Source organism: Sturnira hondurensis, unplaced genomic scaffold, assembly GCF_014824575.4.
Source record: "Sturnira hondurensis isolate 20B ecotype Veracruz unplaced genomic scaffold, ASM1482457v3 Scaffold0024385, whole genome shotgun sequence".
Lineage (NCBI taxonomy): Eukaryota > Metazoa > Chordata > Mammalia > Chiroptera > Phyllostomidae > Sturnira > Sturnira hondurensis.
In genome coordinates, this window is record NW_028097016.1 from 1,051,707 (window position 1) to 1,066,945 (window position 15,239).

At 50.1% G+C, this 15,239-nt stretch overlaps 1 protein-coding gene across 4 annotated transcripts in view; it reads left to right on the top strand.

Moving 5' to 3' along the window:
* UVRAG (UV radiation resistance associated) overlaps nt 1–4,317 on the top strand; it is a 287,802-nt gene extending 283,485 nt beyond the window's left edge. For 3 of the 4 annotated variants that reach the window (XM_037038440.1, XM_037038441.1, XM_037038442.1), the window contains one exon: nt 2,440–4,317. In XM_037038440.1, the coding sequence (XP_036894335.1) occupies nt 2,440–3,142 (703 nt within the window). In that variant the 3' untranslated portion in view covers nt 3,143–4,317. Of the gene's footprint in view, nt 1–2,150; nt 2,395–2,439 lie in introns of those variants that run through there. The other variant, XM_037038443.1, reaches the window with a different exon arrangement.
* Nucleotides 4,318–15,239: the final 10,922 nt, after the last annotated feature.

The window sequence follows — 15,239 nt, forward strand, 5'->3', positions numbered from 1 at the left end:
CTAAGAATCCATCCTCTGAAACGGGAGCAACAGCCCCGAGCTTAGATGCAGGTGGGGCGAACGCCGTGCAAAGGCCTGTAGAAGGGCATGCGGCTGAAGTCTGGCCCATCATCGGCGCTCAGCAAATGTTAAATTTTAGTGTGATTTTCCCCACATGGGATGCAATGGGCTGCGTGGGCCCTCGAGTCAGACCGAGTCTAGTTCAGCTGTGGGTTATGCAACCTCAAACCACAGAACCCACGCACATGCCAGCCTTTTTCACAGGGTAGTTGTGAGGGTTCAACATTAGTGATGCTCGGGAACGCGGTAGTTCCCTGTCCCTTGTAGTTGCAGGGACGGTTGTCACACTTTATTACTTTTCTGTTGTGCAGAGTTGAACGCTTGAGGGGAGTCTCAAGATCACAGAGAACTACGCAAACCCCTTTCCTCTGTGACATAAGCTCTGCTTGTTGTACCCTGGTCGGTTTCTCACGCTGTCTTATCAGCCCAGTAGAGAAGCAGGGCAGGATGGGGTGGGGAGAGGGGAGGTGATGGCGGCAGGGGAGGTTTCATGTCACTCACCCCTCACGGCCAGGAGTGGTTAAGCACCTGGCGGCTAGTCACATCCCAGCAATGTCACCGTCACTGTTCCAGGCCGGTCCACCTGGTGCCTCCTGCCCCTCTTCGGCTGGGGTGGAAACTGCCCAGAATGGACTCTGTGGGTAGTGCTGATGCTCCGTTTTGGTTTGACTAGCTGGGCCCCTGCAAAGTCGTTCAGAGAGGGACACCGTCAGCACGTGGTACAGTGGGAACAACAAGGCCCACAGAAATGTGCGGCATACCCAACTACTGTGAGTTTTGACAACATACTGACTGAAAACCTACATTAGGGCTAGCAGCTTTTGCTCTGTTTTGTTTTGCTTCTCTTGAGAACAGAAACAGTAATTTACTGGTCTGCTTCCCCGGTTCTGTGCACCCCACTGACCACCCCTAATTATGAAATCTCTCCCGTCACCAACGAAGCCAAGCGCGCTTGTCTGACAGGCCTGCGGATCAGAAGACTTGTGGTTGCCTTTTCTCACAAAGAATAGCCCTGCTCAGGTCTCTGAGACCACAGGGATAATCCTGAGTCAGAAAAACCTGCAAGGAGAGGGGACAGGGGTCTGGCTTAAGGGTTTGTGGCCGTGGAAACAGGTAAAGGAACCTGGATCCTTCCTGCTTTTTTAGGACACATCACAGCTGTGATCTGAAAGTGCATTATTTCAGCAATTTTGGGTGTCTTCCTCCGACAAGACGGGAAGCCCCTCAGAGGCGGGGCCTGCTCCGCCTGTGCTCATTTCCCCTCCCGAGGCCTGGCATGTGCAGTAGCTGTTTGTGCTTCGTGTGGAGCCCCCTGCTTGGGCCCAGTAGTTGCCCTTTTGCAACTGTGTTTCCTCCCCTGAAGAAACACTCGTGTCTCTTCTGCCCTCTGTCTCCGGACCTGGTCTAGCCACACGGTTCTGTTGAAGCTGACCAGCTTCGTCCAAGTGCAACATCAGAAGTCGTGATGACCACAGCATGGATGGTGGTACCGACACAGCACGAAACGTGACTGTTACTCCCAGGGCTTGGATGCTCTTTTCATTAGCACATTGTTGGTACTTCAGACTTAAGGGTAGTAATGCATACTCTGCTTTCTTGACAGGGTGTTTGTGGCAACCAAGTAAAATGATGTATATGAAATAACTCTAGAAACTAAAACTTGTATTGCTTAGTAATGACTATTACTGCTTGTCCAAAGTATCTTCCTAAGAAGTGCCTCAAGTTTGAAAGAAGTCAACGAAAACCAAACTTACAAAACGTGTGTGTCTAGCGTGGTAAAGGAGAAGTCATTGCCCAAATCGGTCTTTCATTACAAGTGTCCTTGACCCTCTCTCGGTCATTTCTCGCTCGTCCAAGGTGATTAGGGTTTAGGTGTTGGAAAAGCCGCTAGTCATCACGCCAGGAGTCATGAGTTTTAGTCTGGCCTGGCCACGGCCTCACCGCGATGTCACGGGCAAGTCATTTAACTTCTCTGCTGCGTAAGGGTGCCTGCTTTATGACGATAAAGTAAGTGGAATAAAAAATAAGAATATGGATAGTCTTTCAGATATATGAGGTTAATTACCTCCCTGATATATTTTTCTTTCCAGGCCCAGCCCCTCCAGTGACTTCAGCTCTTCCCCACGTGACACCGTCTCCATCCCCATTCCTACCCTGGGCATTCTGTCTTGCAGGCTTCTTGAAGGAAGCTCCCAAAGTCGAACTCAGAACACTTTGGGTTGTTTCGTCCATTTGGACACTACAGTTGTACTAAGATCCATTATTATCAATTTTTATTATCTCAGGTCCTAAACATCCTATTTCCTCTGTCTGGATCCAGAAGGCCTAAACTGAGTTCTAAAGTTGAAAGTTAACTTCTTGTTTTTGCTTGTCTTCTAGTGACAGACATCATACCTCCAGTGCAATCCCTGTCCCAAAGAGACAAAGCTCCATATTTGGGGGTGCAGATGCAGGCTTCTCTGGGGGCATCCCATCGCCAGACAAAGGACACCGGAAACGGGCCAGCTCGGAGAGCGAGAGACTGCAGTACAGAACCCCTCCTCCCAGCTACAACTCTGCAGTAGCCCAGCCTGTGCCCGCCAGCCCCTCCCTGGGAGAGTCTGAGAGAAAGACAACATCCCTGTCCTCCTCCTTGGGTGCCTCCTTGGACTTCTCCAAAGAAAACCAGAAAAAGGGAGTAGATTTGAGTGACAGCTTAAATAGAGGCCACGTGGGTGGAAAGACTAGCCAAGAACGAGGAGAAGCCCTCTCTGGACACCCGGCCACGGTAAATGGCTCTCTCCTACCCAGTGAGCAGGCCGGCCCTGCCAGCATCCAGCTGCCGGGCGAATGCCACCCAGTCTCGGAAGCTGAGCTCTGCTGTGCCGTGGAGCAAGCAGAAGAGATCATCGGGATGGAAGCCACGGGTCTCACCTCAAGCGATCAGCTGGAAGCATTCAACTGCATCCCAGTGGACAGTGCCGTGGCAGTGGAGTGCGACGAGCAAGTTCTGGGAGAGTTTGAAGAGTTCTCCCGAAGGATCTATGCACTGAATGAAAACGTATCCAGCTTCCGCCGGCCACGCAGGAGTTCTGACAAGTGAAGCGAGCAGGCAAACCATAGGACCAGGACAGGGTTGCTGCCCAAAATGAGGATAAAGCTGCACTGGTTACCCTTGGTAATAATTATGACATAAAATAAATGTTAATGGGGGATATTCCTCAGAAAAACAGACTTTGTGAATCGAGGAGGGACTTGGGATCATGTGTATCAGTGGGCCAGACGAGTTAGATTTTGCTTGCAAGACGTGCTTTTCAGGCCTGACCATTGTTTTAGGTAAAAGTCACTCTAGGTCGAGTCACCTTCGAGGTGTTTGTCTGCTTTTTTATTTACACTTCTGTGTTATCCTCAGAGGGAAGATGATAATATATAAATAATATAATGAACTCAACTTTAGTTTCTCAAGCATTTGCCCTCACTGCAGTTTATAAGACTTTGGGAAAAGTGAATATTTAGAGAAAGATTTCTACCATTTACTGAAGGATCTCTGGCCATCCATTAGGCTGATGAATAAGAAGCACAACAGTCTCCCGAGACCCAGGCCCCACTGGCAACCTGTAGACCCATTTCACAGTGGGTGGGTCATGCACCCTGAAACCCGAAGACATCAGATTTACTGGCTCTTTAATGCAGTAGCTCTGACCTTTCACCTCTTTCAACCAGCCATACCCTTGATGTCACCCTCAAATTAGATGAAAAAACCCTCACTTTTGGTGGATCCCAGGGAATCCTCCAGGACCCCAAGGTTGCAATTGTCAGGTGGAATCCAATGCCCTTTGAGGGCCCAGGTTTTTACGTGGGCAGATGTTGGCATCAAAACTAGGCATGCTTTTTCGCAATGCACTCACCAGACAGAAACCCCTATATGTAAATCCACGTCAATTTAATTTATTAAATTTCGGTTGGGAAGGAAGATACTGTGTGTGATGAAATGCCTGTAGAGTCGGGCTGGCCAGTGTGCAGAATGCATGGCAGTGGAGGCGACGGGACTGGGACGGGATGGAGCGTGGAGCGCTGTCGGGGTGCGTGCGACTGCGTACATGTTCGTTACGTGTTCAAAGTCCAGTTGGCGTTCCTGAGCGCCAGTTTCATTTGCTATTGCTTTATATTTTATATGCCTAAGGACATCGCCTCAGGGTTGCAAGCTCTTTAAGGAAAATTATCCATATATATCTATGTATTGTATAGAAGAATAAAAACTGTGTGTACTTCACTTGATCTGATTTTTTTCTCAGCTTCAAATTCCTCTTGAAATCACATCTCCATGTGCTGCTGCATCACGACAGGACTGGCCCGAACCCCCGGGCTGCGTCCAAGCCAACGTGGTTGAGGTCTTTTGAATTTACATATTGTTAGAGCAAGCCCCTTCACAGGTGTGCGCTGCAGTAGCTGCATTTGCCCTACATGACATCTTACATCGTAGGTCTCATAATAATTTCCGTATTTTGCCCAGGCACTCCTGGGCTGAAGTTTAATTTATAGCAACATTTGAAATGGAATAGTTTGTGTTGTCATTTCCCACGTAAAGAGAACTCACGGAGTCATTGTGTGTCGGATAGGTCCAGCCTGCGAGCAGTGAAAAGCTTTAACTCCGTCTGATGAGATCCATAAAAAGTCCACGTAAGAGGCGGGACTGCTCCAAAGCCGGAGCAGAAGCCCCATGTGCAGGCACAGCATCTTCGCCATGTGCTGTCGTTCACTTCCAGTCAAACGGGCTGGGGCATACTCGGTCTGGGGTACACGTCAGGCTGATCTGGGGGGTCCTCCAATGAAGTAGTATCTACCTCCCCCCGGAAAAGGTGTTTGAAGCTTGTGAGTATTGAACAGTGGGAGGTACATCGCATGTGATTGTGGTTTCCCAAGACGTGGGAGCAGACTTTAAACTTCATGCCAAACTCAAAGTCAAGGTGTAATCAAGCTGCAGGCCCTCCAGCCTGGCTCCAGGCCACACCAAGCAAAGGGGCACCTATGGTCGCAGTGTTTTATCTCAGGTCCCACGTGACCAGATGGAGCTCTGGGGTCCATCCGCCTGTCTCTAATTCGTGACTGCCTGATTCTGGGGTTCACAGCTTTTCACCCCACAACATGGAGCTCTGCCATGAATGTGATTAGATTGCCCGGAACTGATCGGTAGTTACCAACACATCTGCTTGATTGGCGGTGTCCAATGATGTTATGCCTCTAAATGTTACTTAGGTTTGAGTTTTCTGTGTTCATTGAATGTTTTTGATGTCTGCAGTTCCCGCCATGACCTGGGTAGAACCTACAGTATTACGTGTCTCCAGAAATAACTGTTCAACATTTTCCAAAGCTGCAGAATTAGTTTTGCCTCTGTTTAAAGGGGCCATGGCCAAAATACGAGGTGAGCTATTCTCTCCTACTAATCTTTGAATTCATCTTGTAAATCACTAAAACTATTCAAATTTGCTTTGAGGACATGAAATGAAAGCTCCATACTATTCTCTCTGAACAACTAAGAGCCTTTTCAGCTCTCATGCAGCTGAGACCCTTTTAACAGCCAGCAAATGTTATCAGATGAATATTTGATTGTGTTTTCTCTCTCCACTTCCTCTTAACCACTTTAGAAATTCCAGAGATTATTTTCCCCCCTCAGAATATTAGTTTTGGAAGATTGTATCCAGCTATATTTTTTTAGCAATTCTAATGGTGCCCACTTATCCTGACCTAACCAGTTATTTAAATAATTTTTTAAACCACCACCAATAATAAATGGCATGTGAAACTGATCTGTTGGTAATTGGAGGAAAACTCAGCATCTGTATTTATAAAATAAAATTGATTAGTATTTATTTTGAGAGCAAAAGTGTATGTTATTTCCCTGCTATATTTGAGTCCTGTCTTCTTCATTGTTTTGAATTTCATATTGAAGCTGAGTTAAGTATGAAAACCTTGTTCTCAGTCAGCCAGCCATGCCACATTTACTGAACTAGCTCACTCTCATGAGTGCGCGCTCTCGCTCTCTCTGTCTCTCTCTCTGTCTGTCTGTCTCTCTCTCTCTCTCTCTCTGGCTGAACAAGGTTAGTACCAAGATTAATAAGCCTTGACCTCTGCCAGTCTCTAGTGGAAGGAGAGGGGATAGGTATATTAACAATCACAATTCAGTGTGATTAATTACATGATGAAGGGATATATAGCCATCCTGTGGAATGTAGAGAAAGCTGTTCTGACTCAAGGACCAGGAAAGGTTCGTGGAGGGCAGTGCAGGTAAAGGATATGGAAGAGTTCACATTATGGATGGAGGGAACTGTACGGCAAAGTCCCAGAGGCGAGGCGGGGCCTCCCTGTCTGCAGAACAGCAAGGTTTCTGCTGTGCGTGGGGCCGGAGAGGTGAAGAATGGTGAGGAGAAACTGAATGGCAGGCCAGTGGGAAGGACTGAGGCGCCACGTCAGGAGGTTTGAATGTGTGCCGTGGGCCACTCCTAGGCGCCCTTTCCAGGCTTTAAAGCAGAAAAGTAACTTGGTTGGATATGAATTATGACTGGCAGCCCCACCGAGGCTGGACTGTAGTGATATTTGTTGGAGTACATTTAATCGTTCCTTTTTGTTTACAAAAAAAATCTGTGTCTGAAAAGGAGGTACATCCTTATGGCCCTAACATTTTCAGGGCAAACACTGAATAATAGCAGGCTGGGTTTTCACTGTGTGCTATGAACAGTGCAACTGGCATGTTCTTCAGAAGCCTCGTTCCGAAGGCGCCGACTCAGCTACTTCGAAGCCATGACTTGGGTCAGGCCGTTGTTCTCTGAAGAACCCCCATTTTTTTTTAAATCTTTTTTTTAAAGATTTTATTTATTTATTTATCTTTAGAGGGGAAGGAGAGGGAGAGAAACATCAATGTATGGTTGCCTTTTGTGCGTCCCCTGCTGGGAGTTGGCCTGCAGGGAACCAGCCTGCAACCCAGGCATGTGCCCTGACTGGGAATCAAACCGCGATCCTCTGGTTTGCAGGCCCCACTCAATCCACTGAGCTATACCAGCTAGGGCCCCATTTTTTTATCTGTAAAAGCTTCGAGAGAATCCTGCCCTCACCGTTCTGTTTGTGTGGGGCCTCACTATCTTGTTGGTTCCCTTGAGTCCTGTGGGGGCCCCTGCACAGGGACAGAGGGTCCCTGAGACCTGTTGCCACTGTTACCTGTTCCAGCGCTTGGGCAAAGCCACCAACTAAACCCCACTCCCCAGGTTGGGCGGTGTGAGAGAGCTGTTTCTGAGAAAGCACTGGATGCTCTATACAAAGCACCAAGCACGTTGGGAGGAGTTAGTTCTTCAACACAATTTCTTGCGTCATATGTATCAGGCTTGGGTGGGACAGTTGAAATACAATGCTCATTCTATTCACACAGAAAGTGTGTCGGGACTGAAACTTGCAAAAAACTAAGTTCTAAACAAATGACAAGTGTTTCAAGGTGTTTGGTGGGTGGCCTGGACCCTGGAGACCCAGCCTAGAAGCCTAATTAGCTTAATTTTCACATTTCTTAACACCTGGCAGATGACCTTATCTTGGCCCACCTCATCCAGAGACGCCCCTAACACAGCTTCCCGCAGCCGCACTGTGTGCTGAATCGGTGCCCAGAGCTCTCGGAGTAGGTAGAAGCTTTCTTTTTCCTTTTTCACTCTTAGCGCATCTAATTACAGTTTTGTAGGTAGACAGCTCAGCCTTGTGGATTTTAAATGAATAAAAAATACATGTCTATAAAGTAATTTTACGCTTTTTAGAGGCTGGCAGTGTCAGCAATCCAGAAGAAGGACGGTCGTGAATCATGTTGACAATGAAAACTCCAGCCAGTTGTAAAGTGGCTGTGGCCCGCCAAGCCCCTGCAGAGGGCTACCGGTGGAGGGCGTAGGCTCAGAACAGCTCCTTTTAGTCCCCGGGACATCACCTGCAGCTAGTTCCCAAGGAATGGAGGTGGGAGCGCACAGAAATAGCGGGTAACCTGACTGAGAGGCCCGCCCACGCAGCCTGGGCAGCGTGAGTGAGGAGCCCTGGGCCGAGCCCAGCCCGGCCTCTCCCTGGCCGTGGGAAGGCGCTGGACCTCCCTGAGCCTCGTGCTCCTCCTCAGCCCAGGCTCAGGGTTTCCAGAGGCTCTGCTTGCTCTGGGGGGCGGCGGGGGTGGGGGGGCGGGGGTCAGTTCTTCACAACCTGGCTCAGCCTGGCAGGAAAGGCGAGGACCCGCCCCCGTTGTGAAACTTGGGGCCAACCCGCTCAGCAACCACTGCTTCTGCGCAGGCTTTTGTACGCACTGCCACGCTGCCATCTACTTCGAGCCTTGACACGGGTTTAGCAATAAACAGCGGAACTTCAAGAGTTAGCTTTAAAAATTCAGCTTGAATGTGGCTTCCTGAGGATAGCCCTCTGTCATTCGAAAAGGATAAATTAATTGTAGTTCAATAGGAAATGCATTAAATATTTTAAGGTAGTATATTATTCAAAATGGTTAGAATAAGTTGTGATGCTTTAAGGGATAAGCTTGTTCTCTCAAAAATTACTTGCAAAATCTTTTTTTTCTTAATTAGCTTTTAGGAAATACTTTCTTAAAAAAAAAACAAAACAGCATCTCTTTGTATTTCCGCAAATGTCTTGGTCTGTGGGTCATGGGCCTGGCCACACTTTGGTACTGTGATGTAAGGAGACCCCCCAGGCTACCTCAAATTCGGAGAGCACATGCCCTTTTGCTCATGCCACAGAGGTCTGTGCAGCCTTCCCGGCCTGGCCCTTGGCTCCCAGAAGCCTGTCGGCCACCTGACTTCTTGGCCCCAACCGTGCCCGGACCTACATGGCACATGGTAGACACTCGTGAAGTTGGAGCCAGTGGCCAAAGGAGGAAGAACATGGACCGGAGGGTTTTTGTGCCCCCACTGTCTGTCTCTTGGTTCCCTGAGGGCTCTGTGAGGGCCCAGCGTGCTGAGAGCTGGTGTCAACATCACGCCACCTTTACCGGAAGAGTAGGAGGAGGATCCAGGAGACGCAGAGAGGGGTGCGTGTTCACACAGACTCTCTGAGCATCCAGAATGGCACACCCCGTGCTGCAGGCCGGGCCTCGGCTGCCCTCCCCTGCCCTGCAGACATCTGCACTGGGGCGTCTGCTTTCTCTCTGTGGTGACGCAGCAGCAACGCCGCATGTGCGGTGTTTCACCCCCCCCCCAAACTGGTGCCTTATGTGAGACCACTTATGCTGAGGGTACCCCTGGAGGACATGGGCAACGTGTCACCATCGCCACTCTCAGGGGAGCCCTAGAGAGGCCCCTGAGGAGGGATTCTGCAAATTCTGAGATCACAGTAGGGCCAGACCAGGCCCCAACCTCTCCCCAAGTCCTCTTCTGCACACCAAGGCTGTGAAGGCCCCACAGCCTGCTCCCCCCCAGAGCATCCTGCCAGCTACAGGCAACCCACCCTCATCCGGTGGCCTCTCACAAGGAAGGAACAAATCAAGGGGATGTTCCTGCCCAGGGAGTTGAACAGCTGGGCAGCTTATGAGCATCTCATGGGGGGACCTGCTGCAGCTTTCCAAAGGGTGCAGGGATGCATATTCACAATGATCAGAAATGTGATGTCCAAAGTCAAAAAAAAAAAAAAGCCCTGGCTGGTGTGGTTCACTGGATTGAGTACCAACCTGCGAACGAAAAGGTCACGGGTTTGGTTCCCAGTCAAGGCAGGTACTTGGGTTGCAACCTTTGGTAGGGGGCATATGAGAGGCAACTGATCAATGTCTCTCTCACACATCAATCTTTCCTCTCTCTAAAGGGAATTAAAAAATTTTTTAAAGTCCAGGAGACACACAATATAGAGGGAGCCAGAGGGGCAAGGGAAGCTCCTTTTCGGACTCACCTAGCTCTGTCTAACAGGTAGGTCAAGGGGATTCCGTGGAGGCAGGACGACCAGCCAGAGTAGAAAGCCAGAGAAAAGGAGTCACCGAGACTACATGCAGCCATCCCTCGAGTGACTAGTCAGGCATGTGCGGCACAGCGTGAGGAGTCGAGGGAACTGTGGGCAGTGAGAGTGGGTGCTGAGGAGGTGGAGACAGCACATGGAGACAACTCTTGCAAGAAGTTTACCTGTTAAGGAGATGGAGAAAAGTAGCATGGAAACTGCAGGGGAATGTGAGTAGGGGGATTTTTATATAGATGCTAATGGAAGGAGCCAGCAACAGGGAGAAAGTGAAGGTTCCCAGTAGACATTTCCAGTAATAAAAGAAGTAAGACCTCAGAGAAAGTGTGAGGGGTGGGCAAGAGGGGAGACCGGGAGGGGGGGCTGAGGGTGTGACCTGGGTCAGAGGAGGGTAGGACTGTACGGGGCTGCCTGCATAGGGCGGGAGGCCCTGATGGGAGAGGGCCTGGGATGGGGGCTGCTGTGGGTGACTGGGGGCACAGGGCAGGGCTGAAGGGGCACCATGGGGTGGCAGGAGCTTCTCGGGCCTTTTGAAGGAGACTCCTGATGTTTAGAGGAGTGGGCTGGCCGTCTGTCCAGGGGTTCACCGTGGCTGGGGTGCCACCTGGAGAGCAATCACTTCCTCCCCCAGCTCCCTTCAGCCACCTCTTCCCTCCCGACCCGTTCTGCACCCCTGCAAACACAGTGACCAGCCCCAAACACAGCTGTCACCCTCTAGGGGCTGTTCAGTAAAGAATCAAACATTGGCTTACCTCTGCTTCCTGCGCTCACACACCGGTGAGCCAAACGGTTGAGGAGCAGAAGTTTCCCTTAAAGAAACATTCCCAGGAAACATTCCTGGGAAAAAGACTCAGAAGGGACAGGAGAGTTAGACTGTCACCTCTGTGTTTGTCTCTGAGACAATGATCATCGACAGCTGCTGGTGTCCAAAAAGAGAGCAAACCAGGCGTTTTAGGCTTCCCGATGGAAGAACATGGCACCTTGAAGTACTCAGGCAAATGCTTGACCCTAAAGATGACCACACCTCTATCGTGATGTCCAGTACAACAGACCTTAGCCATGTGTGACTAGTGAGTGACAAGTGGCTAGGCCAAGTTAATACGTGTGTAAGTCTAAAACACACCGTGACTTTCAGAGACTTACTGCACAAATAGGATGTAAATAACTTATTCATTTTCATACTGATTACATGTTGGAATGTTAATATTTAGGGTATGTCACATTAAGTAAAAGTTAAAATAAATTTTAAATTATTAAGGTCATCAGTTTCTTCTTACTTCTCAGAATGTGACCCCTGGATATTTTAAATTACATGCGTGGCCGGCGTTGGCGGCTCACTTCACGCTGCCCTTTCCACCAACCCTTCGGGCACCCTCTGCAGGTTTCCCCGTCTGTCGCCTCCAGGAGGCCGCCAGCTCCCAGCAGCAGGGGACCTGTTGTAAGGCGCAGCCAGGGTTTGCCGGATCGTTCCGTGTGCCCTTTTCACAGAGGAAGCACCCGAGGCCCAGAGAAGTCAGTGTCACAGCTAAGTTGCCCAGAGAAGTGAGTTCACGGGCTGGAATGTGACGGCCAGAACCTTTGAGTCAAGTTCATTGCATCTGCACTGCAGGCACCGCCCCCTACGCCTTCATTCGTTCACCCATTTAGCATTGGTTGGGCGCCCCCTGTTGGTCTGGCCCTCCTGAGCAGGGGGCGGTGCTATGAAGAAAACCCACGGGTGACCGTGAGGCTGTGCGTCACAAACCCGCTTTGCCCTGGGATCTCAGGCAAGCCTCCTTTAGGGAAGTAAAATGTAAACATATATTGGAAGCCAGAAAACCCACTCCTGTCCTAGGGAACAGGTGTTCAAAGCCATGGAGCAGGAGGGAGTGTGGCGCACGGGAAGTACTCAAAGGCAGCCAAGGGGCTGCAGGGGAGCGGTGAGTGATGAGGCTGGAGAGAAGACGATGACCAGGTTTCCTGAAGCTGGGGTTTGCAGACATCACCCCCGCCCCCGTCCAGTTTTCTAACAATGGTATTTTGCATTGCAGTATCGATTCAAAAAACAACACAATGAGAATGCATCCTGACCCCTCTAGCCGGCCCCTTAGGATTCGGCATCAATGCTGGCCCTGCACCTCTGGGTATGGACCGTCCATCAGCAGGGGGACACTACCATTCATCGCAGGTGTGAATGGGCAGTCAGAACCCAGAGGTGCTTTGGAACCCAAAGTTTCAAATGGAACTTTATTTCCCTGTGGCAGCCCTCAAACAATGTCAGAGATTGTTGGCCCCCTTCAGCCAGTTGCAGAAAACTCTCATCCTCTTTGGGGTAAGTGTTCAAATTCTCAAATCCTCCCTCACCCCACCCTTCAGCTACTCTGACCCCAGGTATGGGGCTTCCGACCACTCCAGCCCCTGGTGTGGCTTGTTTGTTATCTGGCGCTGGCCTCCATTGCCGGGGCCCTTCTGTGGTTCTAGTCTCCATCTGCCTGGCTCCCCTGAGGACAGACCTAGGCCCCCCAGCCCACTTCCTCTCACCACCCCTGAGGCTGGCCCACCCAGGGAGGCCCACCGGCCTGGACATCTCCCTGCGGAGCGTGGAGCTTGGACAAAGACTTGCCTAGACCATCCTGGCAGACGTGGGGCAGCTGGGCCCTTGTCTACCACTGGCCCAAACCTATGTCCTATTTCCACCCCCAGTGGGGCAGGGACGTGAGGAAGAGCCCCTCTCAGGCTCACCAGCCTTTTGAGTTTGGGGTCAAACAGCCCCCCTGCAGCTCTTCAAACGTCCACTTCCTTTTTCAGAGGGGGGAAAACGCTCCTACATCATCACGGCCCCCCGGTTCCTCTCTCCTCTATCACTTCCCTTTTTAAAGGCTGGACACTCAGAGTTCTCGAGGCTCCAGCTCCATCTGGTCAGAACCCACAAATCCTCCTCTTGCTCAGCAACTCCCGTCCTCATGACAAAAGCCTGGCCTTTGAGGCCCTCAGCCTTCCCTTCCCTTTGTTGTGTTGGACCGTATCCATGCTGTCCCAGGGGCCGTGAATGGTGGGGCAAGGGCAGGGGTCAAAGGGATGAGAAACACTGGCTCAGTGCTACTCACTCTCACCGCCGTGAAGCAGGCGAAGGAGGCCGCTGGACAAGTAACTGGACAAGTAACGGCACATTCCCACAGAGTGGAGCCCAAATGACACCAGGGCCTGTGGCCTGAACCAAGGCACCCCAGAAGTTCAGAGGGAAAGAAATGGTGGGAGACGCAAGTCGGTACTGGTGTGGGGGCGTTTTAAAGGCCGAAGAACTTGCAATGTGTCAGGAAGTGCCAGAGTCAGAGGTACTTTGGTTTCAGCGAAATATCATCCGTCACATCAGATTCATGTTACAAATATCTATTTCATTGGCTTTGTAGTTTTGTGTGGTTTTCATTGGTAAACTTGTTTTGGCTTTATAGTTGTAGGAGAAATAAAAATGTGAGTTTATATTTAATTTTTTTCTTTGTAAAAGATTCTTGGGAGTAAAAGTGGAAAGGTGGAACAGTCAATACTAAACAGTTTTTCCTTGCAGAAAAGTTACCAAAAAAAAAGGAGTCCAGAGGAAGTGTAACGGCCTTTGTGTCAGGGTTGGACCCTACCTGCCCATCCCTGAGGTGTGTGAGGGGCTGCAATCACCCACCCCTGACCTTGGCCTTTGCACTTGGCCTGTTGTTCTGTTCAAGACCCTTCCCCCCAAATGCCTTTAACTCCTGGGTTTCCTTCCCCCTTTGGGTTACACGGTGCCTTCCCCTCACTCCCCTCTGCAGGGCCTGGGCAGAAGGAAGGGGCTTTGGATCCTGGCGGCAAAGCATCCACCAGGCAGCCCCACCATTTGCAGTGCCTGCTTGGGCCCCTCTCGGCCAGAAAAGTTTCTGTCCCTCACTTCACCTTGGCCACCTTCCCATATTCACCCCCTGTTTTCTGGCCTCAGCGTGGGCCAGGGTCCAGGAGGGGATGGAGAAGGGAAAGACCCTCTGTTGGCAAAGACTCGTTTAGGCAATGTTATTTATAAATAAAATGTCTTCAACCTTAGAGGGTCAACAGGAACTTTTTTTTAAAAGATTTTATTTATTTATCTTTAGAGGGGAAGGGAAGGAGAGAAGGAGAGAAGTATCAATGTATGGTTGCCTCTCGTGAGTCCCCTGCTGGGAACTGGCCTGCAACCCAGGCATGTGCCCTGACTTGGAATTGAACCGTGATCGTGTGGTTCACAGGCCCGCGCTCAATCCACTGAGCTATGCCAGCCAGGGCAAGGAACTTTTAATCTTAAAAGAGTCTACATACACATTTCTTGTTGTATGGTGTCACGGTTCTCACTAGGGATTCTGGACTTTACCTTTAGTGCAGCGGGAACTCTTCAAAGGACTGACCTGCTCTAACAGTTTACAAGGAACGCAGTAGAAAAAACTTCGAGAAGCTTACGTGAACCTTTCTGCGGATAACAATTATGAAATTTGGACAATGTTTTTTAAATAATGATTTAAAGGCTCTGGGAAGAGTCTCAAAACAAATAGAAGCTGAAGAAGAGTTTTATTTACTCTTTATTTACTTTAAGAACTGGGGTGGTGCTCCCAAACCCCAGTGCTGTGGCGGGAAGAAAACCACAGCCTTACCACTGTGAGCTGCGGAAAGGAGCTCAGAGCTGTAAGAGTAGCTGGAAATTTAACGTGGAAATTCTGGAAGTAAGAAAACTGCAGAAGGCCTAAGACCCAAATTCTGAGCGTGAACTGTCCATATCTTTAGCCAAATGCTCGAGGGCCTGGTGAAGAAATAGGCAGGGACCAGAGAGGAAGCTGCCCCTGAAAGTCAGGGCCGCGCCAGCCTGGGGAGATCGGTGGGTGGGCCGCCTCAGAAAAACTGAGTGAACCTCCCAACCCGAGTTTCTGGGCTTTGTAACGTCCTGAGGGCGTGACGGGTCAGAGGACAGAACCCAAGACTGACAGAGCCTTTGGAAATTTAGGGGAGAATTCACAGAAACAAGGGAAGCACAGAAAAGTGAGCAGCGAACTCTGAATATAAACTGTCCAAATACTCGAAGGATCGCCACATTAGAGAGGTGCACGGAGACCCCGGGAAGCCAGGCTTTTAGAAAGCAGCAGCTAGGAGCCACAGGCACCGAGCAGAGAGAGCCGATGCTGCAGACTGTGGAGACCGTTGGCAGTTTGAATCTAGGCAAACTAACTGCCCACCAGAATGGACACCAACAGTCATCAAAAAGTGCGACG